The sequence below is a fragment of the Misgurnus anguillicaudatus genome, chromosome 22 (genome assembly GCF_027580225.2).
Source record: "Misgurnus anguillicaudatus chromosome 22, ASM2758022v2, whole genome shotgun sequence".
NCBI lineage: Eukaryota > Metazoa > Chordata > Actinopteri > Cypriniformes > Cobitidae > Misgurnus > Misgurnus anguillicaudatus.
Window position 1 is genome coordinate 51,016,555 of NC_073358.2, and position 27,502 is coordinate 51,044,056.

At 37.4% G+C, this 27,502-nt stretch overlaps 1 protein-coding gene across 1 annotated transcript in view; it reads right to left on the minus strand.

Moving 5' to 3' along the window:
• Nucleotides 1-1,762: 1,762 nt before the first annotated feature.
• ass1 (argininosuccinate synthase 1) overlaps nt 1,763-27,502 on the minus strand; it is a 32,869-nt gene continuing 7,129 nt past the window's right edge. Inside the window, exons 9-15 of the mRNA XM_073860217.1 lie at nt 21,414-21,504; nt 15,390-15,474; nt 15,166-15,230; nt 11,446-11,577; nt 7,480-7,636; nt 1,996-2,061; nt 1,763-1,902 (exon numbers count right to left, since the gene is read on the minus strand). Of these exons, the coding sequence (XP_073716318.1) occupies nt 1,854-1,902; nt 1,996-2,061; nt 7,480-7,636; nt 11,446-11,577; nt 15,166-15,230; nt 15,390-15,474; nt 21,414-21,504 (645 nt within the window). The 3' untranslated portion in view covers nt 1,763-1,853. The remainder of the gene's footprint in view (nt 1,903-1,995; nt 2,062-7,479; nt 7,637-11,445; nt 11,578-15,165; nt 15,231-15,389; nt 15,475-21,413; nt 21,505-27,502) is intronic.

Genomic DNA, 27,502 nt, shown 5'->3' on the forward strand with positions numbered 1-27,502 from the left:
TTAATTCAGTGACTGATTGCTATCTTCGACATATTTGTTAAGCATTGTGTTTAAAAATGTCATTTTGGCAGTCAGATCAAATAATAATTGGTGTGATTATTTTTAATGAGCGTAAATCAATGTTGTACCGTGCACATTTTGACAAATGTGGCTCAAGCTTACAAAAAATATCCATACTGGGTAACACTAACATGAACAACTATATTGGCATTAAATAAAACTAAGGCTGTCAAAAGATTAATCACAATTAATCACATACAAAATAAAAGTTTGTTTTTGCATAATATATGTGTGTGTGCACTGTGTGTAATTATTTTGTATAAATACAAACACACATGCATGTATCTATTTTAGAAACATTTACATTGATTATATATATTGATTATATTTATTTAGATTTTGACATATTTTATATAGGGCTGTCAAAATATTAATTGTGATTAATCGCATACAAACTAAAAGTCTGTTTTTGAATAATTAAGTGTGTGCACTGTGTTTAATTATTTTTATATTTATAAATACACACACATGCATTTTTTGGGTTTTTTATATATTTTATATTATATATAAATTAATAAAATGCACTTTGTTTAATTATTTTTATATTTATAAATACACACACATGCATTTTTTGTGGTTTTTATATATTTTATATTATATATAAATTAATAAAATTATATATAAATAAATTTTTCTTAATTTTATAGATGTATGTGTTTTATTTATATATACATAATAATTCCACACAATACACACAAATAAATTATGCAAACACAAACTTTTATTTTGTATGCGATTAATCGCGATTAATCTTTTGACAGCCCTAATTTTATATTATATAAAAATGTAAAAATATAAACATAATTTTTTCTTAAATCTATACCTGTGTGTATTTATATATACATAATAATTACACACAATACACAAACACATATATTATGCAAACCTTCACCTTGTATGCGACCAATCGCGATCAATCCCTTGACAGCCCTAAAACATTAATAAATGCTACTTCATTTTAGCTAATGCGTTTACTAATGTTAACTTTTACCCTGTTGTTAAGTGTTACTGTATACTATAAACAGCAGAAATAATAAGACTTTTACGAACACGGCCTACATCACATCTCTGATCTCCTTCAGCTTGAGCGGACAATTCAACAGTAGCTTCATCTCTGCAGAAGAAATGTCAAAATTGTAGCAGGAGCGAGCGATCGCGAGGCAATTTGTCCTCGTGTATGCACGTGGTTGTAAATAAGGGTCCGGTGTGGTAATTGGAGGCCCGGATCGAGTCGCCTGTGGTGTAATTGAGCAGGAGAGGCGGGGGGTTCGGCTCAGGATGAAAGAGCAGACACGTCCCCTGCCGTTTATTTTAAACAGCGGGGGGGAACCCGGTTCCATCTACTCGATCGGGCCCCTCGTTCACGTCGCCGTCGAGGAACGCTCCACCACGCTACGGATGCAGGAAATGGAAGATGTGCGGAAAACGGCTTTGGCATCTTGAGAGGAAAAAGCCACGCGGTTGTTGACGAGAGTAAATGGCTTTTGTGAGGAACAGAAAACATCATCTGAGATCAATGATGTCATACGGTGATTGTGTTTGTGAAGCTCGGGAAGGTGCGGCTCACATAAAACGGTGCTTGTTTGAGAAAACTTTCAAATCTCTACGTTTAAAATCTATCAGTTGCTCAGCGAGACTTCAAGTATTAACCACGTCTGTCTATTAAACCATGCACTTAAAAATAAGAGATAAGTAGACCCTGTTTGTCCGCTGATTTTTGGATGTTTTTAATCAGATGTAACAGATTTAATCACATTTAAATGTAACAGTTTGTTATGATTAACATCACAGACTCAGAGTTTCTTCGGAGCGGCTTTCTGAAGACGGTTGTGTTCTCGAAGCCTAAACCACATGAAGCAGTGATAGAAAGATTAAACATTCAATGAAATACATAAATGTTATCATATTCATTTTGACTGTGGCAATGTTACTCACCGGACCGCATTGATCTTGATGAAGCCAGACGCGTCACACGGGTCATAATCTCCCTGAACATCCATGCTGTCCAGATAAAAAAAGTTTAATTTCATTTATTAAATGTTGTAATAATAACTGATAACAAAAAAGAGAAGAAAGCAGAGAAAGCAGACTAACCTATTTATAAAGTTTAATTGTAATATATATTTGCATCATATATCTTAGGCCAGTGGTTCTCAAACTGGGGTCCGGGGCCCCCAGGGGGGCCGCGAGATGGTGCCAGGGGGCACCAGTTTTATGACATTTTATAAAATACATTCATTTATCATGAATTCTGTGTAAATTTTGTTTAATTAAAATGTTACATTTTAGAACAGTTTTTGTCATAAATTTTCTTTGGGGGGCCGCGAAGGAATGCACTGTACACAAGGGGAGCCGCACACGGAAAAAGTTTGAGAACCACTGTCTTAGGCCACCATACAACCATTAAAGGGATAGTTCAGCCAAAAATGAAAATGACCCCATGATTTACACCATCCTCTATGTATATGATTATCTTTTTTCAGATGAACACAATCTGAGTTATTTTCAGAAAATGCTCCGGCTGTTTCAAGCCCCACAATGGCAGTAAATGGCGCTTCTGATTTGAAGCACAAAAAATCTACCAAAATAGCGTTTTGGTTTCAGTTTATTCATAAATTGGGTAGGTGATTATCTAGTGCAGCGGTTCCCCAACTTCTATGTCCCAACCGGGTTGGCGCACCCCAAACCCCACTTAAAAAAAAATAAAAAATACAATAGCAAATGTTTTCTCTTAATTGACGAGATAACTTGTCAATGGCGGGGCAAGAGTTAAAAAGCCATTCCTTCTTCATTTATTGGGTATTATTGCTTCTGGTTTGTGCATTTTAATTCACAGAATTCCTACAAAGTACGTTGTCTCCAAAAAACTTGCGTCCTTTTCTGTCACATGCATAAAGCATGAATAATTCTCTTATAATGGTAGAAAATAGTGCTTCTGATTTGAAGCCCAAAAATATCTATTTCTGGTAACGCATGATGTAGGACGTAGCATATGAGACGTAGTGGAAATGAGACGAGAGAGAAAAGACGCTACGTCATACGCTGGAAACGCACTTTCTTGTGAACGTGTGTTCGTTACAGGAAGCTAGATATTTTAGTTTGTAAAGTTTTAAATATTGATATTTTTCTTACAAAATCACATCGATTGCCCTCAGAAGGCCTTTATTAACCCCATGAACCCATGTGGATTACTGTTATGAAGTACTTTTTGGGCTTCAAATCAAAAGCACCATTTACTATCATTACAAAGCTGGAAGCAGCCAGGACACCCTCTAACACAACTCTGAATATGTTCGTTTAAAAAAGATAATCATATACATTGAGAATGGCTTGAGGGCGAGTAAATCATGAGGTAATTTTCATTTTTGGATGAACTATGTCTTTAAATTTGTTGTTTTAGCAATGGTATAGTGACCGTATATTTTGCATATATATATATATATATATATATATATATATATATATATATATATATATATATATATATATATATATATATATATATATATATATATATATATATATATATATATATATATATATATATATATATATGGGTGATTCTCACGTAACCATTAAAACACCACGGCACTAATGCTTTTAGCTTTAAAATGTGTAATATAGTAACATTAAAAAGCATCATAATTAACACAATACTGTGTTCTACCTTGCACAATGTGTGATTTCAACAAAAGAATTTATAATTGTACATTTTATCTCATTTTCTGCTGAAATTCTCATTACCGCAATGTGTCCGGCTGTGTTTGAACATGCGTTATGTTGTAATTTAATCAAATTAACACAAAAATATTAAGAAAAAAATAAATGGATGTTTTGCTAGACTACTTTAGATGACAGAAAAAATATTTACTGACTATTCATGTATAATAATAATGAAGAAAAATTAGGAAAAATGATGTGTCCATGCCTGATGTTCTCATCGTCCGCAACACTTTTTCAGAACAGTTTAAACACACATACAGAATTTTAATAAAGTTTGATTTTGAGTGACCAAGTACATGGACCAGTTACTTCAAGATGGCTACCAGATAAGATCATTTTTTTTACAGTTAATTTGAAATATTGTCTTGTCAGAATGCTTACACGACATTTTGATTATCATTACCGCAACAGATGCTTATTAAATGTTAATTTAATTAATAGAAGCATAATACTTTGATTTTAAATGCATGTGCAGAATCTCCAAATTATGTTCTTTCAGGTTTGTCATGTCATTTTGAAAATATGTCAGTGTTGATGTTTTCTGACTGTTGCGGTAATGAGATTTTTTAGGACTAATTTTTTAAATTATGTTACAAAAAGTGTTAAATGAAAAGTAAAAGTTTTTTAAATGAATGTTCCCATTTACTCCAGACTTTGTTTTTCAATGTCTGGTGGGACAAAAAAGTTAATTTAAGCAATTTTTACATTTTCATGCTTGACTTTTTTAAAACCAAGTTTTCGTGAGAATCACTCATATATAGACCCATGTCGGATTTTAACCCAGGTCCCCAACCACTAATATATGTCTGGATTGCACAGACCACTGCGCTACAGCTCTGGAAAAAACACAAATTTACATTAAAAAAAGAAGACATAAAACCAGTTTTGTTAAAAATCACTGTGAGCAAGAACCCCATCTTGAGTTTTTATCTTCTGCGGAAACATGCTAGGTTTATTTACACACATAGTAAAGACACATAAAACAATTACTCCTGGTGTCTGCTTTAAAAAAAAAATGCTGGATGAAGGAAAGCCGGTATCTTTTGTTGACTCTGTTATTCAGCTCCATTAGCGAGGTGAAATCTAAATCACAGCGGGTAACACTGTGACATTTTCTGCAGATCAATGCATTATATACAGTAGGAGGAAATGACTGTGTTAATCGTGACGTTTAGTCGCCTTGTTTGGTCACAGCAGGGTGTGAGATCATGAAATGTGTGCAGGACACTACAGTACATGTTGCCCACCTAGACAACATTTTCAAGGCATTATAGGTGTGCACCAGACTATGCATGCTACTAAGATCCTCTAGGGCTCTACTAGAGCTTGGGATACTTTCATGGGACACTTGGAAGTTTCACCAGGCCCGTCTGTGTCCCCTCGAGCCAGAATGAGAGAACGAGGAAAGAAGTCGACCTTTAAACCTTAACTGGCATGAAACGCACAACTTCCCCCAAACGCTCATCTTCTTCTGCTGATAGGGCCATTAGCGGCGGTCGGGCATATGGGCCATCGCTCTGGTCAGCAGTGAAATGAACTGAGCTGCCCTGAGGACACCGAGGGGTCAAACCTGAATGAGCTCACTGTTCATCCACTCACTGAAAGACAGACACACACAGAGAGATGGTGTCCGTTTCAATGTCCATTTACAGAAGGTGTGAGGTCAGAGGCTTTGTGCATTGTGGTAGTACTGTGGTAAAGTCATCAGATGGCAATAATAGTGCGATACATAGTTTGTAGTATGAATGATGATGACCATAGCCCCGGAAAATAAAAAAATGTAATAGTATATTGCCTTTTAAAAATGAAACAAGCACCATGGTCATTTTTTCGGGCACTTTGGTGTTGGTGGTACTTCTAGTAAATCTTAAGAGCACTTCCAAGTTTTTAACCATACTGAAATCTCAGATGTCTTAAAAGTTTTTAAAGCATTTTTTTGTAATGTTTCATAAAAGTGCGAATTTCAAATGGAGTTTTGAAATCCAAAAACGTGGTTTCTTCCTTATAAATGCGCATATATTAAAAAATAAATATTATTTGTTCTTTAACTCATTCCCGCCAGGCATTTTTTGAAAAGTTGGCCGCCAGCATTTTTTGTGATTTTTACAAAAGTTTAAAAAAAATGACTTCCAGTGTTTTTTTCTAAAAATATATAAACACAAATATATCAAATGAAAAAAACAGAAACTCTGCTTTCAAACAAACAAACAAAACGGGAAAAAAACTTTCATCTTATCTATTTTTTTCCTCTGCTTATAAACTCTTAAATATGGGTATTTATACTTTAAAAATACTTATTTATTAGCAAAAAGCTAACATAATTGGATTTTTGTGAAGGAATTATGTTAGAGATCAGATTCTGAATGATTATCAAAACATACACAGAGTTTAAAATTAGTAAATAACATTTTGGTTTCAGTTTTTTCATAAATTGGGTAAGTGCGCGGTGGATAATCGCGGTATTGCAGATTAAAATAAAAATTCATCAGGAACATATTTTTTATATGCAAATGTTTTCTCTTAATTGACGAGATAAATCGTCAAGCTGTCGCTTCTTCATTTTTTGGGTATTATTGCTTCTGGTTTGTGCATTTTAATTCACAGAATTCCTACAAAGTATGTTGTCTTTCTGTCACATCCATAATGCGTGTATAATTCTCTCATCTAATATGTAAAACACTTCTATAGACTAAGATTGTCTGAAATTAAGGAAAATATAAACAGATATGGTTGAATATATAAATGCATTCTCTGAGAAATTATATTTTCATTTTTGACTGAAAATGTCCAATCCAGAACACTGGCATTACTCCTAAGCTTTTATTAATAGGGACCAAACCAAAATTTACCTGATAGTGTCAATAAAAACAGATGTCACATATTATCTAGGGCTGCAAAACGATTAATCGTGACTAATATGTGTGTGTTTTGTGTATAATAATTATGTGTATATAAATACACACATGCATGTATAATTTTAAGAAGAAAAAAATATTTATATTTTAAGTATTTATAATTATAAATAATATAAATTATAAAGAAGTATAAAAATGTATATACACATGTAAAATTTCTTAAATATATACATGCATCTGTGTGTATTTATATATACATAATTATTATACACAGTACTCACAATTAATCGTTCTGCAGCCCTAATATTATCTAATCCCTTTAACCCATGCTTTCTTGTCTAGTTTTAATTCAACTCCTTGTTTTTAATCCACATTAAACCAAAGCAGTCTCATTAGTCATGCCATTTTGATTCTCTTATCAGTGTGAGGTCACACTGATAAAGCCCTGCCCACTTACAGTCCTGCATTACAAAAGTTTCCAACCTTAGCAAGTTGTACTCTGTCCACTAGATACTATTGTCTCAGACTGTATTAATCAGATCCATATTAACTGAAAGCACTCACTGTCTGTTTGTAAGGAAGTGAGGAGCTGTAGCTCATTTGCATGTGAAGGTACAGACATATTTTTGCGTCCCCCCAAATAGAGTCATAGCCGTGTTTTATCGTGAATAAAGCACACCTATTGACCAATCAGAATCAAGGATTGAAACTAACCGTTTTATAAAGGCTATAATTGGTGCCCTTTAAGAAAGAGCGAATAATGTATTTAACTATCAGCTGGGTATGTCCGTTTTACGTTTGTCTAAAATTATGATGTGCACAGAGACATTGGCTGTCTTACCTGACAAGCTCCTCGTTGTACAAAGATTTCGGTGACTCACGGCCGAGGATGTAAACGTGTCCTTTATACACAGACAGCTGAACACGGCCTTCAACGTTCTCCTGTGACTTATCAATACAGTGACGGACAAACTCGCACTCCGGGCTGTACCAAAAACCTGTGTGAGGAGAGATGACATGCTCAATGCATTGCTGGAGAACGTGTTAAAAGCTTTTCATTTTGATGTTTGCTGACATCATTACACAGAGATGAGAGTCGTTCATGTGTAGTGTTATATTCAGAAGGACAGAGCACAGGTGTGTGTGATGTAGCCTCTCTGTGGGACGTGACAGAAGCAGGTCTCTGTGGATTCATTTTCTCTGTGCAAAATTCTAATGAGTTTAATCTGAGACGAACGTCCTGCTGCGGACGACTCTCATGGTCGCAGCCCTCATCGCCTGGTGCCGCTCTGTGCTCTCACGTGCTGCTTTAATTGCAGTGGTTCTGTAATTAGCCGCTAATGGGACAAATCCTATTATGATAGAGGAGTAGCAAAGAGCCGCCTGCTGCTCACAACAGAGAGATTAAGACACCTGAGACAGCATTAAAGAGAGAGAGAGACAGTACCTGAGAGGAGGGACATGAGAGAGAGACAGCACACGAGAGAGAGAGACAATACAAGATAGATGGGACATGAGAGAGAGACAATAGAAGATAGACAGCACATGAGAGAGAGAGAGCGCATGAGAGACAATAGTAGATAGACAGGACATAAGATAAAGACAGCACATGAGCAATAGAATGTAGACAGGACATGAGAGAAAGACAGCACATGAGAGAGAGACAATACAAGATAGAGGGGACATGAGAGAGAGACAGCACATGAGTGACAATAGAAGGTAGACAGAACATGAGAGACAGACAGCACAAGAGTGAGAGAGACAGCACATGAAAGAGAGACAATACAAGATACACAGGAGGACACATTAAAGAGAAACAGCACATGAGGAAGGGACAACACATGAGAGACAGCACATGAGAGAAAGACAGCTCATGAGAGAGAGACAGGACATGAGAGAAAGACAGGACATGAGAGACAGACAGCACAAGAGTGAGAGAGACATCACATGAGAGAGAGACAAAACAAGATAGACAGACACAAAAGAAAGAGACAGGACATGAGAGAAAGACAGGACATGAGAGACAATAGAAGGTAGACAGGACATGAGAGAGAGACAGGACATCTGAGACAGACAGCACAAGAGTGAGAGAGACATCACATGAGAGAGAGACAAAACAAGATAGACAGACACAAAAGAAAGAGACAGGACATGAGAGAAAGACACATGAGAGACAATAGAAGGTAGATAGGACATGAGAGAAAGACAGGACATGAGAGACAGACAGCACAAGAATGAGAGAGACAACACATGAGAGAAAGACAATACAAGATAGACGGGACACAAGAGAGAGACAGACAGCACATGAGGAAGGGACAACACATGAGAGAGAGAGAGAGAGACAACACATGAAACACATGAGAGGGAGATATCACATGAGAAAAAGACAGCACATGAGAGAGAGACAGGACATGAGAGACAATAGAAGATAGATAGCACATGAGAGACAGACAGCACAAGAGTGCAAAAGACAGCACATGACAGACAATAGAAGATAGACAGCACATAAGAGACAGACAGTATATGAAAGTGAGACAATACAAAATAGACGAGACACAAAAGAGAGAGACAGCACATGAGAGAAAGACAGCACATGAAAGACAAAAGAAGGTAGACAGGACATGAGAGAAAGACAGGACATCTGAGACAGACAGCACAAGAGTGAGAGAGACATCACATGAGAGAGAGACAAAACAAGATGGACGGACACAAAAGAAAAAGACAGCACATGAGAGAGAGACAGGACATGAGAGACAATAGAAGATAGACAACACATGAGAGACAGACAGTATATGGAAGAGAGACAATACAAAATAGACGAGACACAAAAGAGAGAGACAGCACATGAGAGAAAGACAGCACATGAGCGACAATAGAAGGTAGACAGGACATGAGAGAAAGACAGCACAAGAGTGAGAGAGACAGCACAAGAGTGAGAGAGGCAGCACATGAGAGAGAGACAAAACAAGATGGACGGACACAAAAGAAAGAGACAGCACATGAGAGAAAGACAGCACATGAGAGACAATAGAAGATAGACAGGACATGAGAGAAGGACAGGACATGTGAGACAGACAGCACAAGAGTGAGAGAGACAGCACATGAGAGAGAGACAAAAAAAGATGGACGGACACAAAAGAAAGAGACAACACATGAGAGAAAGACAGCACATGAGAGACAATAGAAGGTAGACAGAACATGAGAGAAAGACAGGACAAGAGAGAGAGACAGCACAAGAGTGAGAGAGACAGCACATGAGAGAGAGACAAAACAAGATGGACGGACACAAAAGAAAGAGACAGCACATGAGAGAAAGACAGCACATGAGCGACAATAGAAGGTAGACAGGACATGAGAGAAAGACAGGACATGTGAGGCAGACAGCACAAGAGTGAGAGAGACAGCACATGAGAGAGAGACAAAACAAGATGGACGGACACAAAAGAAAGAGACAGCACATGAGAGAAAGACAGCACATGAGAGACAATAGAAGATAGACAGGACATGAGAGAAGGACAGGACATGTGAGACAGACAGCACAAGAGTGAGAGAGACAGCACATGAGAGAGAGACAAAAAAAGATGGACGGACACAAAAGAAAGAGACAGCACATGAGAGAAAGACAGCACATGAGAGACAATAGAAGATAGACAGGACATGAGAGAAGGACAGGACATGTGAGACAGACAGCACAAGTGTGAGAGAGACAGCACATGAGAGAGAGACAAATCAAGATAGAGGGGACACAAAAGAAAGAGACAGCACATGAGAGAGAGACAGCACATGAGTGACAATAGAAGGTAGACAGGACATGAGAGAAAGATAGGACATATGAGACGGACAGCACAAGAGTGAGAGAGACAGCAAATGAGACAGAGACAAAACAAGATAGACGGGACACAAAAGAAAGAGACAACACATGAGAGAAAGACAGCACATGAGAGACAATAGAAGATAGACAGGACATGAGAGAAGGACAGGACATGTGAGACAGACAGCACAAGAGTGAGAGAGACAGCACATGAGAGAGAGACAAAAAAAGATGGACGGACACAAAAGAAAGAGACAGCACATGAGAGAAAGACAGCACATGAGAGACAATAGAAGATAGACAGGACATGAGAGAAGGACAGGACATGTGAGACAGACAGCACAAGAGTGAGAGAGACAGCACATGAGAGAGAGACAAAACAAGATGGACGGACACAAAAGAAAGAGACAGCACATGAGAGAAAGACAGCACATGAGCGACAATAGAAGGTAGACAGGACATGAGAGAAAGACAGGACATGTGAGGCAGACAGCACAAGAGTGAGAGAGACAGCACATGAGAGAGAGACAAAACAAGATGGACGGACACAAAAGAAAGAGACAGCACATGAGAGAAAGGCAGCACATGAGCGACAATGGAAGGTAGACAGGACATGAGAGAAAGACAGGACACGTGAGACAGACAGCACAAGAGTGAGAGAGACATCACATGAGAGAGAGACAAAACAAGATGGACGGACACAAAAGAAAGAGACAGCACATGAGAGAAAGACAGCACATGAGAGACAATAGAAGATAGACAGGACGTAAGAGAAAGACAGCACATGAGAGAGAGACAGCACAAGAGTGAGAGACAGACAGACTGAAAAAGAAAGAGGCATTTAACTTTGCTACAAAGAGACAAACTTTTATGAATGCAGGAAAATTCCTTTATTTATCTGGATGTTGTGAAGTCCCACCTGAGGTAGTTTCACTATATGTGAAATCTCAAAGCATCAATGATGTTGTGTTATATTCATTAGTGCTGGTTCTGTACCGTTATAAATCAGCTCAGAGAACTTGATGCTGAGATTCTGTTTGATGTTCCGGACCTCCCGGTCCATTGTGAAGGTCTCGATGTCCAGATGAGCGTCACGCAGGATGGTTCCTCCGGGCGTCTCATAGATACCTGATGGGTAGAGCAGAATTCAACAGATAGCAGAGGGGAACTTGCTGAATCCTACAGACATATAGCAGCTCAGTCCTTACACTACAGTGAAGGGTTGTAGGTTTAAATGCACTTTGGATAAAAGCGTCTGCCAAATATGTAAATGTTAAATGATAAAATGTTCTTTGCCCATATATCAATACTTCAGAATCGTCCTTTTTCTGATGGACACACTGTTAACTGACAGAAGACACGTGAGGAAACACAACATTTATTTTCTGTCAGGATCACTGTATCCTGCAATTTACACCCTCTTTGTGTGCGTGTGACATACAGAAATAAAGCTTTCACTCAAAAGTCACAGGTCACATAGACAATGAAAGGTTTCTTAAAGAAGAGTCGAGAACAGATGCTCGAGTTATTCTGTATTGAACAGAGCTGTTGGACGAAAATCAAACCTGGATCATAACAATGTGGACACATCACTTTACATCTTCATATTACTTTTTCTCCAAAATACCTGGATGAACACCTGCCTCTAGCTCAAGCTATTTTGAGTCAGGATTAAATCAAAAGTCAATGTTTGTCCGCCACAACACACAGTTTAAGACTTGCAGAAAAAGAGTCTTTGGTGTAAAACAATCTCCGTGTCCTCAGGCCAGAGCTGGCTCGGTCCAAACGCCTAAATGCGCACTAAACAAGGCTTAGCAAATCATCCATCTCTTAAGTCCTGAAAAGTGGCAATTTGATACATTAAGAGTCTGTGGGCTTTAGTGAAGGAGATTTGAGGACTAAAGCCGTCTAACAAATCTCTCCTCCGACACCATCAGGTATTATAATCTCAGGAGATGAAGCTTAGATTATTTAGACAAAAGCTCAGTGATTTACATTCATTCACTTTTAAACAGTTCAGATGTGTGTGTGTGTGTGTGTGTGTGTGTGTGTGTGTGTGTGTGTGTGTGTGTGTGTGTGTGTGTGTGTGTGTGTGTGTGTGTGTGTGTGATCATCATCAGCATTCCAGACTCGTGTCCGTACAGAATCGGCTCAGGTAGGGAAGCGTGGCATTAATGCGGGTTTAACACTTCAAAAGACTCTTCTGTACACAAACACACATTTGACAAATACTGTCACGTGATTATAAAGGCTTAATAAACCGAGCCTGAGGCTTCAATGATGGCTGGTTGACTCCTATTAACTAATGAAGATATAATGATTTTACCCATTAACTGACAGCTATGTGTTATTATATAATACAGTTATTATTCTAGATGCTAGATTAAGAAACAATAGATATATTGATGAATAATGATAGATTAAACCCATGAAAGTTGATGTATCTTAAAAATTACATTTTAGTTTTACCCCAAATTAGCCATTTCACTTAACAGATTTACATATATTTTATATACTATTGAATAATAAATACATTTCTTAATTTACACTGAATGATCCTGTTTAAAATTCATGCCCAGTTCCCATTATGGAGTGTTTTTCATACTGTTGTGATGCTTTTAAAAATACATATATTATAAAATATATCATTACTATTAATTCATATTTACATATCTTGCTGATTCTACAATGTATGTAGATTTGAGCACAACTGTACATTTGGCTTTAATGATAACAAAAATGTGGTTTTAATAAAGAGATAGTTCACCCAAAAAAATAATTTTCTTATTCTCATGTTGTTTTAAATCTGTATGAATTTTTTTTACTGATGAAGACTTTTTTATAAATTATGGTAAGCACACAACTGATTGTAACCACTGAATTCCATAGTAGGATTGAAAGGGTACCGTCAACTGTGTGCTTAACCATCATTTATCAAAATATCTTCTTTTTGTTAATCAAAATAAAAAAATAAAAATGATCCAGAGAAAGTACATGTCCATTTATAACCCTAGAATTTGTCTTTAGAATTAAATGAAAGGTCTATTATTACCTTATTTGAAAGGGTCATTAATAATAATGTTGAGCTCTGCTCTGATTGGCTGTTTCTCAGAGCAGCTCCTTCAGTAGCTCTCTCTGTGTGTGTGTGTGTGTGTGTGTGTGTGTGTGTGTGTGTGTGTGTGTGTGTGTGTGTGTGTGTGTGTGTGTGTGTGTGAACAGATCTTATGTTTTATGAGTCTGTATCAGATGAAGAGACAGATTTTGAGGAATAGTCAATTGTTTGGAGATTGTTACTGGACGTTTCCGAGTGGTAAGTTTGTGTTTTTTTTAGAGCGGTCAAAAGATTAATCGCGATTAATCGCGATTAATCGCATACAAAATAAAAGTTTGTTTTTGCATAATATATGTGTGTGCACTGTGTGTAATTATTTTGTATATATAAATATATAAAATGTATGTATTTAAGAACATTTACACACACACACACACACACACACACACACACACACACACACACACACACACACACACACACACACACACACACACACACACACACACACACACACACACACATATATATATTTATATGCATATATAATATTAATATTTTTATACTTAAATTCAACTTAAATCTATACACGTATGTGTGTATTTACTATTTATATACACATAATAATTACAAACAATACACACACAAATATATTATGCTCCCACAACCTTTATTTTGTATGCGATTAATCGTGATTAATCTTTTGACAGCCCTAGTTTTTTTTTCAGTATGGACCTGCAAAAAAGCTTAACTGTAACTATTTTACAGCCTAAACGCGTTCATATAGCATTAACTAGCATATAGTGCTAACTCAGCAGTTACAACTTTGTTTTTAGCATTGTAACAACGCTGTAATTAATTTATTGTGTAATTTAATGTTGGGGGCATACATCTTGATTGTGATGTCACAGTTGGCATTATGTTGAAATTGGCCTGTTTTGCGGTCTTTTGCATGCACAGGGTTTACATAAGAAGGAGGAGACAATCGTGTTTGAGGCTCACAGTATGTCATTACCATGTACACAACTTATTATTTATCTATGCCTACATAAATACAGTTTTACATTCTACGGCACCTTTAAAGATTCCAGACAAATTCGTTCCTGCAGGTCCATGTTAGGAATAACGGTTGTCTGTAAACACTTGTCAACAGCCCTGCGTCCCTTCAGAAAGCATGAGAATAAAGATGACACACAGAATCTCTCAGTTGACTTCATTCTGTTAGACCGTGTCATATAAACACAGGCTGTCATGGGCCGAGAACACGGTGTCTTTATTGAATGTCCTAAATATTGACTTCCAAATTTTCATCAGAAGAATACGTCTGATCTGCTGTGAACCGTTCGGGTTAAAAAAACAACACATTTTGTATTTTCCAATTCCAACCTGCCACTCCGCTGTGAAGTCAGAGACAGTAAGAAAAGTCTATTTGTCAATCATAGCGTTGTGGGGGGCAAACTGTGACAGCGAGAAAACAGGGTCCCGAACCCGAGCAAAGACCCACTGAGAGATAAATCATCCAGGAAAGCACGATTGAAATACAAAGACTTATTCTTTTGGAATTGTGACATGGGCAGCATTTGAAAGAAGGTGCGCTGTTTGAAAAAAAAATGCACTTAGAGGGTTTTGCATCTTAATCTAATACTTTTATTATAATCTCTCACCTCTTGACTTCATTCCAATGAAACGATTCTCCACAATGTCAATCCTTCCCACACCATGTTTTGCACTATGACAAGCAAACAGGTAAATGATTAATAATAAATTAATAAAACACATAAATTCTCATCATTACCGTTTGCAAACTTTTTTTATTGTGAAAAAACCCTCAACATCAGCACAATATTAATCCATCATAACTGCTCAAACGTCTTCAGGTTCTGCTCACCCGATCTCATTGAGATAAGTGAAGATCTCCAGCGAGGTGTGTTTGGATTGTCCTTCTTTAACGTGCGTCACTCTGACTGGCACACCTGTAAGTTTAGATATACAGTAAATTACTGTAATAATATTTTCTGTAAAAATAATCCTGTGAATTAATATAAAATATTTGCTAATGGAAATTAAATTGCACAGAGTTACAAATTTTAGGTCTTGGTCATTACACAGTAAAAAGTGAAAGCTGCTCTACTGAAAAAAAAAACACTTTAATTGGTAACACTAAACACTAAAATTAAGTTATATAAACTTTAATTTTCTCACTTGAAATGAAAAATTTAAGGTTAAAAAACTTTTTAAAATTACTTCAATTGGTAACACCTAAAATATTTAAAAAAAATTCAGCTTAAATCGTTCAATTAAAGTGAGATAATTTAAGTTGAATTTTTTTTAAATTAGGGTTTTAGGGGTTACCAAGTACAAGTTGATCCAACATTTACTTTGCACAGTGCACAGAACAATACGTTAAAGTAAATAATTTTTTTAAACATTTCGAAAGTAACTACACAGATAAGCAAACTAAGTTACTATCTGAAAGACAATAGTATAGTATGTTAAATATAAAACATAATCTACATTTTATCTCCAAAACGTATACTTGACTAAAGAGAAATATTTCTTCCTTAAATTTTTTAATTTAATCCAATTTGCTGTACATTTAAAAGTTTTTAATCTTGACTACGGAGGAGTTGCTGTAACACAAAAAAAGACAATTGCTCAAATTATTTTGATCATATATGTATAAAAAAAAGATTGTCCTGACTTATCTATCATAAGGGTCATTTTTTTTTAAATTGGCCAAAATATAACCATTTGAAAATCTGGAATCTGCGGGTGCAAAAAATCAAAATCACCTTTAAAGTTGTCCAAATGAATCCTTAGCAACACATATTACTAATGATAAATAAATGTTTTATATATTTACGATAGGAAATTTATAAAATATCTTCGAACATAATCTTTACTTAATATCCTTATGATTTTTGGCATTATTTTTTTTAAAAATAATTTTAACCCATACAATGTATTGTTGAAAATTGCTACCCATGCCACTTATGACTGGTTTTGGGGTCACATATAGTATATTTTTATAGTATAAATAAAGCATATCTTTATTATGTACAGTAATTTTTTGATAATTTTCTTAGCTGTATATCTAAAATAAAAGTCTATTGGATAAAACCAAAAACCTCTGCTATCCGCATAAATACATTTAAGTATCATAAATAAATCAGTGTCAATAGTCGACTTATTCCGAGCGTGAAATGAGGAGCTCAGAGGTCAGAGGTGGAGGATGTGAATGGATCGGGCGGTGGGACGGGGGATTGTGAGGTGGGGGGGTTAAAGAAAGAGACTTTTAAAGGGGAAGAAAAGACTCGGATAGGCGTCTCTATCCACACACGGGTCTCATTTGCATTTAGCATGCTCACAGTTGCCAATCATTACACGGACACCCGGTTCCTGGTCTCTTTTTCACATCATAAATGTTTAATCATCATCATCATTTAGCAGTACAAATCCTGCACTATATTCATATGAGATTCATTTTCTGTAAGTTATATGGGCTTTTATGAAAATGTTTTCCCTTAAAATCAGGTGCGCAGGATGGACGTCAAAAACATCTAACCTCACGGTTCTCGCATGTTCTGACCAAACATCATTGACCTTCAAGCGGACATGACGCGTGTACCTATTTCACTTCTTCAGCTGATACTTATCAGGACTTTTCAATTCAGAAAATATCAGATGATCCAACAGATGATCTAACAAATAGATGATGGTAATCCGTATTACTCACATTTGTACATTTTTGTACCGTTGGCTTTTGCCCCGTTGACGTTGGGGTTAGTGTCAGGGTTAGGACTGGGGTTTCGTTAGTGTTTTTTATGATAATCGTATGTTTTTGTATGATTCACTTCATACAAATTAGCCAACTCGTAAAATACGTACAAATTCTCGTGAGATCAGATTGGATGATCCAAACCCCGACCTGCTCTTCAGGTGTGTTTGATAAGGATTAAAGCAGGACTGAAACCTCTTATAGTGATTTATTTTGGACAGACACGATCACTTTAAACTTGTTTTCTATAGAGAAACATGACACGATGTGAGGGAGAGTAAATAATGACAGAATCTTCATGTATGGGTGAACTAGTCCTTTGACAAATAATTTCAGACAAGGGGTTTTGTTAAACCCTTCATTCCCATATCCAAAGTCCCAGGGCCGAAGGGCACCCAAAAGAGCAGAGGCCCTACAAGCCAACAAAGCCCTTCAAATAGTTAATAATTAGATTAAAAGTTCAAGTAAATTAAACACTGCGTGAACGCAGAGTCTCTCGGCCACTTTTTCCTCCCTCTCTGCGTCTATCCGTGTGGAGCGCATTCAGCGCGTTTATTCTCGTCCTTTTTCGCCTCAGAAAGGCAACAATGGGACAGAAGACACAGTTGTAGGAAAAATTACTGCTTTACATTTTTCCACACTCTCTCTCTTTTGCCCGGTTCGTCTTTTGAGGGTTCAGGAGAGGCTGTGAAACAGAAACGCTGGTTAAAATGACAAGAGGGAAAAGGTTCGGTAGTTAAAATTCTTTTTCTATCAATGAGAAACTTCTGTGAAAGTGAAGAAAGAAAGGATAGAAAAAGAATAAAAAGATAGAGCCGATCTTTACAGGAAGGGGGTGATGACGGGGGGAGTTTCTATTGTGAGAATCGGTAAACCAGCTTTTCTCATGCACACTACATAGACGTGCTCAAATATCTATGAATACTGATGGCCCATCAAACAGGATCATAGCGCACAATAACATCGCTGTCTGACAGAATCACATTACTAGTTTACTGGGGCCCACACAACTATTGAAATTCTAATTCTAAAAATATGGGAAAGATGTTTGGAGTGACATACTTTGTAAAAACACTAAGACTCAAGCAAAAGACTTTTTATACATTTCCTGGTTTACGTGCCGAAAGCGACGCACAAAGAATGGGTTTATTCTATTTATAAAATTCAAACTGGGTGTTTACCCAAGTTGTGTAATAAAAATAGGGAGTGTTTGAATCAAGTCAAGTCATACACAAGCAGTGTTACACTTTGTAAAGGGAAAAAAGTAGCACAATTCCTAAAATAATATAGCCACACACACACATTCTGCTTTCCATGTTTTGTGGGGACATTCCATAGACGCAATGGTTTTTATACTGTACAAACCAGGGCCGGCGTCAGGGGGGGGCATTCGCGGGCAGTGCCCCCCCAAACAGGTTGTTGTGCCCCCCCTACAAAGTTTTTTTTATTTAATATATATCAAGAATAATTCAAATAAATTAAACATTGAATGTTTCATGACTTGTAATCAAATGAGGAAAATATAGTTGATATATGTTTTCTTTAATTAAAATAGACCAGTTTCTCTGATTGGATGTATTGCCGCGTCTCACCCGTCTTACGTCTTTAGCATATTTGTGACTTGATACTAGCAACGTGTTTTTTCGCGGCATTTTATGGATCGTGTAAAATATGGACATTAGAACATTTAGAACGAACCAGCACCGCCTGCTTCATCTTCATGCAAACACAGACTGGCTCAAACTCAGAGATTAGAGGTCGAGGTGGAATTTATAAATATACAGGACACTGTTTTAAGGAAGTTTAATGTTCGTACAGGTTAGCGTTGTTTTAAATTACGTAAGCTTAAATGTGAAGTGTGGCTATAGACCGTTAACAGCATTACGACGTGATTATGGTAAAGCCGCTTTTTTCAAGCTGACGCGGTGTGCGCTGCGCTATGAAACCCATTCATTTGGCTTGCGCCGCGCGAGGGCAGTTTGTTGTTGCGTCGAGCAAAGCGCGAGCAAAGCGCGAGCACAGCGGAGCTCAGCTTGCGCTCACGCCGCGGTCGAAGTTTAATAGTTTTGCGCATAGTTTGTGGTCTTTTGCACTTTATACGGGAAATGAGCTGAAAGTCTGTACCAGTTGTATGAGTGTGTGCTTGCACTGTATTTGTTGTTTTAATGTCTTGTTTTTGCATTTTGCTATTGCGTGCCCCCCCCCCCCCCCGTTGGAAGCCAAATGCCCCCCTGTTAGTTATGGTCTGGCGCCGGCTCTGGTACAAACTGTATATTCTATTCCTAACCCCAACCATCACGGAAAACTTTCTCCTACTTCCCATTTTTAAGAAACATCATCCTGTTTGATTCATAAGCTTGTTTCCTCATGAGAACCTCAAAATGTCCCCACATGGTCAAAAAAATACTGGTATTCCTATCTTTTTGGGAACAATTGGTCCCCACAACATGATAATTACCAGGAACACACACACACACACACACACACACACACACACACACACACACACACACACACACACACAGTACTGAATATACTGTACAAACTTAGCCTGGATAACACCAGACCAGTCCAGACCAGAATGAGATGTGGTTTGGGAACCAAATGCTCATTTTCTCATATTTGAGGCGTGGTTTACGAATTTCTAGAGCCGTTTATCGGGTGCTCAAATGCGTCTGTACGTAGCTCATAGTCAATCGTTTCAAATATACCAGATGACGTAGCGACATCAATTCAAGCGTCAACAACTTTTATCGGGTACGTGTGCACACAGCTGAAAACTATGCAACTAAACCGGTAGCTGTATATTGATTAGGGATGTAACGATAAACCGTGCAAATGCGCGTTTTCTCAATGAATGAATTTTAATGAATTACGGTGAAATCCCGGCACATCCCAAAGCCAGGGGGCGCTCTCGTGCAGAAAATTCCTTTGTGCCACAGAAGCAGTAGTATTACGAACGCTATTCCAGGAAATGTCTACAGGAATATTTATATATCGCTGTTCTTCAAATTATTTCAGGAATTTTCCTGATTATAAAGAATATTTTGAATGATTTTGTTTAACAAGTGTTGCTTTTTTAAATGCACTTTATAAACGACTCCGACTCATGATTTTTGATCGATAAGGAGTTCCTACTGACCAAATGCCATAGTACACGTACAAGCTGTGCATGAAACAAAGAATCGCAACCTTGCGATTCAGAATCGATTTCAGACAGGCATTTTAAATGGGACACGCGATTAATCGTTACATCCCTAATATTGATATTGAAAAGCAACACAACTTAGTGGCACTGTGACAACCACAGTAGGTAGGCTACAGACATAATGACAATATGATATTAATAAATACCACTTACCATTTATAAGTTAAATGGATTTCGTCAATGACGATGCCTAGCAGGTTGGTCCTATAAAACTCTGTGGCTATCATGTCTTGCCATATCTAAACATCCTTCTTGGATATGAAATTGTTTAACTTGCGTTCAAAACTACTTAGAACACCGTCTAAGGCTGCATTAAAAAGTAACTTCGCGTCTGCTGCTGTGTTGGATAAACAAAACTGACGTCGTCATCGTCTTTCTGCCCCCTCCCCGTTCTGTGATTGGTTCCCTATTTCAGGGGCAAAATTGGTCCATGGTTTCCATGCTAGACTTGCAGCATGAATAAATTTGCGCGCAAGGCAGCATGGAGAAACCCAGGCTAGTACACACCGTCTATTCTATTCCCCTAACCCGAACCATCACAAAAACCTGTTGGCTGTCTTTAATCTATGAAAAAATTATCATTTAGTTTGTTTTATGCATTTATTGGAATTATACACTATTCATGTCCCTGTTAACAACATATACTCACGCCCCTCATTCACTTACACACAAACTCAGACAGACGCACTCCCTTCCATGCGCATAATCATTCAAATCACACAGAAACAAGATGCACAAACTCCGACACACACACAGACTCTCTCAACTACTACTCACTCATTTACTTACTCACTCACTTATTCACTCAATCACATACAATCTCAGACGCACAAACTCGAACACACACAGACTCACTCACTAACTACTCACTCATTCACACTTGCACACCTCATTATTCATTCAATCAATCACACACACCCACCAACCTTTCATGAACTCAATCTCCAGTATATCCGGCTCATTTGGTGAATCTGCTGGGCTCTTGGTCATTTGATAGAGATCTGACGGTGCATGATTCTGACAAACACCAGAAAATAAAAACAAATAGTTAATTTCATCTCATTTCACAGCTCTTTCAGCAATGCAGTGGTTTTGCACATTCAGAACAGATTATATGACATCACGACCATTGTGAATGTCTCTTTAGTAGCACAGCTGCTCCACACTGTATATATACTGTATGTAGACAAGAAACCTTTAAATACCCTCAAGCTTCTAAACAAAATAGCAACAATCAATGCACTAGTTTCATGTTCAGTCAGTCGTCCTTGATAGAGAGCGAGAAAAAGAGCGAGAGAGCGAGAATGAGAGAGAGAGAGAGAGAGAGAGAGAGAGAGAGAGAGAGAGAGAGAGAGAGAGATTGCACTATTTGAAGAGGGAATGAAAGAGTAAAATGAAATTTTCTTTTTTTACATTTTTTGTCAAAACGTTTATTATTATGTTATCATGTTTTTGTCAGGATCCTGCCGGAACCTTGTCTCATTTTGTATATTAGTTCAGTACGGCAGGGTTCTAACAATACAATGCCTTGTGTGGGGAATGAATTGTATTGTGTATGCTAACCACGTATTTCCCGTGTCTTGTCACTTTTTACCCGATCCCTTACTTGTTATGATTTTCACCTGTTCACCTCATTTGTTCTTCTATTTAAAGTCCTTGTGTTTGGTGATCTTCACTGGTTCATTTTGTCCTGTCACTGTGAGTACCTTGATCTGATGTTTAGTAAGTCATAGTCTAGTCCTTGTTGTTAGTCATTTTAGTTTTTTGTTCAGTTTAGTGTTTTGTGGTTTTGCCCCATCGTGGGTTTTGTTTTTCTCTGTTGTATTATAAATAAAGCTTTTTGTTACATCAAAAGTCTGCACTTGGGTTCGCTTCTTGCACCAATCCCTAACAGTTTTTTTATTTTGCTACTTAGCTTTATTTTTTAGTTAGAGGCTAATATCAAAACAAACCAACTGCCGTTTAACTGATATTAATTGGAATGAACAATCAAAACACTAGATTTTTGGAACCAAACTCTTCATTTGTTTCTGCAATACCAATGTACAGGAAAAGAAACCAAAAAAGACCAGAGACAAAAGAAAAACAATGCACTGATAAAAAACAGGGTTCCCACACCTTAGTTAACTTCAAATTCAAGGACCGAATTCAAGGACTTTCCAGGTCCAACACCCTCAAGTTCGACTAAATGTGGGGACACATTTCAAGTGAGCGCAAGGTTACATCGTGTTATCTTTTAAGATACATTGTTACAATTCCCTTTCAAGGGAACTCACGCTGTGTTACTGCGGTGACACTTTGGGGACGCCTCCAGGGTAAGTGCGTCTGAATGTGTATATCAAATTCAACCAATGGTGAGGCTTAACAGCATAGACAGGGTGACACGTGAGCCAGGAAGTATATCGCTTTCTGAAATATTGCCAAAAACGCCGTCACAGGGATGCAGGAAGTATGGCAAGGGAGACACAGCATCTCGTTCTCTTCTCAGGGAACAACAGTTACATACGTAACCCGAGACGTTTTCATGTCAAACACAACTATGCAAAAAAGCATTTTGGTATTAATCAAAATTTGCATACAGAAGTTATAAGCATTTAAAGTGAACAGTTTAGCACGTGTGCTTAAAAAGTCTAGAATTTAATGATATTATCCTACACTACACAGGGAATAATATGGATTTTTTTTTTTACAAAAAACTTCTTGCATAAAATAGATTCAATCACATTCAATGACCTGTATCTATGTATGTGTATTTTCAAAATCTTCCCAGGGCCTTGATTTTTTTCCCCCCAAATTCACAAACGTTCAAGGATCTCAAGGACTCGTGGGAACCCTGAAAAAAGGATAATCTAATTGCCTGTGCAAGTCATGTCAACTAACTATTTTAAATCTTGAACAAAGTTGAAATTTACTTATTATGTAAGTAAAGACCTTTCATAATTGGAATTTAACAAATCTGACTGTCTTTCACTGCAAAAACCTCTAGTACACAAAAATCTACACTTCTTCTTTTACACTTTACTGTCCTTTCTGAATAAAGATAAATGATCAATAATATCTTGATAACTAGTAAACCTCATTTGTGCAGCTAAAAAACTCTTGCCGTGACATACGTGTGCCATCATTCATCCAGTTCTTCATTCGTGCACTAAGACGACTTTGCTGAAAAATCGTAAAGCAGTATTTCTGAATGGCTTGAGGATTAAGTAATTTTTGAAGCGAAAGTATTTAATGAACGTATAATACGTGCCAAGAGCATTCGGTCAATATCAATACCTCATTTTTGACAGAGGTGGCATTTAGCAGCTTTTGCATCTGAGCTCTTTATATATTTACTTCTGAAAAAGTCTTGACGTAAGACAGAAATGTACTTCTGCTTGATAAAACCTTGCTGTTTGGTCTGCCTTGTGTGTGTGTGTTTTGTTGTATGTGTTTAAGAGTGGTAGGGGGCTTTAAAACAGTGTCAATCCGGTGTCCGTACCCCCGTCCAATTACCAGAGATTACAGCGAGATGACAGTCCATGCGTCCTGAGCTGAGACAAATTGCAGGGGAACTATGCAAAATAACCACTGGGTGCATTTAAATGGAAAGCTTTACCAGACAAACATCATCATATGATAACTAATCTCTACTGGCACAAGTCTAAATGTGCGTCGCTCTTTAACTAAACGCCGTCTCTGAGCGCACTACAACGCATTCCCTATTTTCTGCTTCACTTATATCTGTCCCGAGCTAAAACTAGCCGACATGTGGAGAAATGGCACTAAAAGCCATTTGAACAAATGTCTAGATAGGGGAACATTTGTGGCTGGAATTTTATCACGCAAGTCTGACAACTAAACCTTGTTTCTGGTAAGTCTGAATGTGTCAGGCATCGACTCAAAATGTAAACTAATCCATTTGAAACGAGTCCGACCCCTGATATTTAAGGGTTAAATTCCTGATCAATACACAACGTTCAAACAAACTGAACAACTTCTGAAATGCATGCGAAAGAAACTCCAACAGGGTTCACAGAGGGACCGGTGTTGATATAATGTGATGGGATCAATGAATTTCAATTCTAACCCCCCGCTGGTGGATCTGATCTTACCCCGTAACCCAGAAAGAAAAGCAAAGGTAGAAATAATCCAGAGAGAGAGAAAAGAGAGAGAGAGAGAGCATTGGTGGCAAATGGTCCGTGAACAGCACCATCATGTCGCCGGTACGCGGCTCGCTATGTCGCTTTATTCACCTCTCTGTATATTGTTGTCCTGCGAGGGAGCTGAGCAGCCATGCTGAAACCCACACGCTGCATGAACTTAGAGCAAGTAAATTTCTCTTTTTCCACATGTTAGCTGCCTCATTTGCTTTCAATCAAAGCCAGGAGGAGGAGGAGGAGAGGAGCTCGGAAAAAAAACGGGAGATGAAGAATAAAAATGTCAGATTGTGGAAAGAATGAAGCGAAGAGATGGAGTAAAGGAGCGATTTCTGGCCACTGGATTGGAAATGACACTTAAATCACAGTTTCCTGGAACTGAAGCACTAACTTGTTGGTAAATTGGAAAGAGAAAATAAGAATCTGTAAACACGAGAGGATCGTTCGATTTTCAAATCCACAATGAATGTTTGCAATGAACTGGAAAAGTCTTTCAAATGAATCAGCCACTAACTGTTGGATATAACCAATATTGATCTCCGTAATATGTTTAAAATACGCAGACACTTAAATAAAAATTCTCCCTCCAGACGGAATCTTCTCAAATTCTCGGTCACACCAAAGGTTTCTTTGTAACGACCACATTTTCACTTCTGTTCATCATAAAAATAATGGACAAACAGAACAAGAGACAGGTAAGAGTGGACATCTCAATGACTATACATACGTTTAAAAAAAATAAAAAATAAGAAAAGACAAGACGAGGAGAGATGAGACGAGACGAGACGAAAGGAGAAGAGGAACTGTTCTGCTTAAACAGATGAAGGATAAATATTCAAACCACCAGTCAAAAGGTTTTATAATGATCTTTAATAAAATTTATTTTGCAGAGAAATATATAAATGTGCCAGCATGTTTTATTGTTTCTTACAGAAAACTAACATTTGATTGAAAAAATTTACTTGCACTAATTAACAGTGTTGGGGAAAGTTACTTTTAAAAGTAATGCATTACAATATTAAGTTACTACCCCAAAAAAGTAACTAATTGCATTACTTTTCATGGAAAGTAATGCTTACGTTACTTTTGCGTTACTTTAGCGTTTCTTACTTGGCTAAGGCTTGATCTCTTTTAGGCCTTGCAGGTGTTTTTTATGATCGCAAAAATTTAAGCTTTATCCTGCCATCTCCGTTTCAGTACATAATTTTTTTTTAATCTAATAAATTAAACTGAAAAGTAACTCACGTTACTTTTTTAAAAAAAAATGTAAAAAGTAACTTAAATATTTATGTGTACATTTATAAAGTAATGCATTACTTTACTCGTTACTTCAGAAAAGTTTTTTATTACGTAATGCACGTTACTTGTAATGCGTTACCCCCAACACTGCCAATTAATAAAGAAAAGCAGCCAATAAGAGTCCAGAAAATTGGTTTTAGGCAAAGCATTAAAGATGCAATTTAGGCCCTGTTTACACGATAACGCTCGAGGGTGAAAACTAAAATATATAATTTATCGGATGTGCCTTTTGTTTACACGGCGACAGGCTTAAAAACGCAAAAAAGTGAAACTTAAAAACGCTTAAAAACGAGAACAAAGAAGAAGGTTGTACGCAGGTGCGTGGACTTGGTGTTGTTGTGTGTCAGTGATTCACATTGCCACCTAGCCGCCTGGAGTGCATACTACATCGAATATCACACACTTTTGCGTCACCATATGCAGACAGATTTCCCCCCCAAAACGCTCGTATAAACGGGGAATAAAAAGTGATAATGAAACGCCACTGTTGCGTTTTCTCTTCAGATCGTTTCCATGTAAATGTAGACTTAATATAAGCATAAATCCAATAGTGAGGCTTGTGTTATTCCATCATTTTGACAAGTTTACTATTAAAGCCACAATATGTAGGATTTTCACCACTAGAGGTCGCTATAACAGAATAACAAAGGCGAAGCTTAAAGGGACACTTCACCCATTTGAATTAAGCTTTGTATAGTTAGAACCCCAGTCATGTTTTTGAATAGTCGTGCATCATTTCCTCAGTTTCCGCTGAGACAGGAAAAATACAGATTTCAGTGTTGCACTTCCTTCTTTCAATGATGTAAAAATCATCATTTTGCATCATTGAAAGAAGGAAGTCCAATATCTTTGTTGAGGGGGTGATACTACAAAAACCCCATTTCACGGTCAAATAGGCACCAAACTCGAAATGTATGTTACATTTCGACTACAAATATGACGCACTTTCAATAAAGATTAATGTTTCTACGGGTGAAATGCTCCTTTAGTGACGTTATAAAGGAGAGTGGAATGATGTGAGGTCCTGTCCCAAATGTGGATTTTCAGTCTCGTGGCCTTAAATTGCGCTTGCTCGCTTAGTCTACGAGTCCGTAGGGTGTCCCATCTGTCTTTTTTACGTTACGAAGTGTGCTCATCAGCGCCCCCTTTGCACCCTTGATGCACTGCTGCAGGCTTCACACACTTTGCCACCCCAGAAGTCCTTGTGAAAGAGCAATCAGACCAATCAGACGACGGACGGGATGAGTTCACACTGATGGGCAACTTCTCTTCCTATTTCCGGCGTGACACTAGAGTCTGCCCCAAAATGTGACTCTGGTGCGCCCTCGTAGACTTGCATCAGGGGTCCCTAAGTTCTGCACTACATGATGTCATCAAAGTGACTCTGAGAAGTCCACAAGTCCAGAGTGTGCCATTTGGGACAGGCCTTAGATGTTGTTTTCATCATTTAGAAACGTATGGAGTTTGCTAATCATGTTCATGGATGAGGTAATTATTTAATGTTTTATTACCTGTATACGTTTGATCACATTATGTTATGCCATCGTAATGAATTAGCTACAAAGCATAACAGCTGC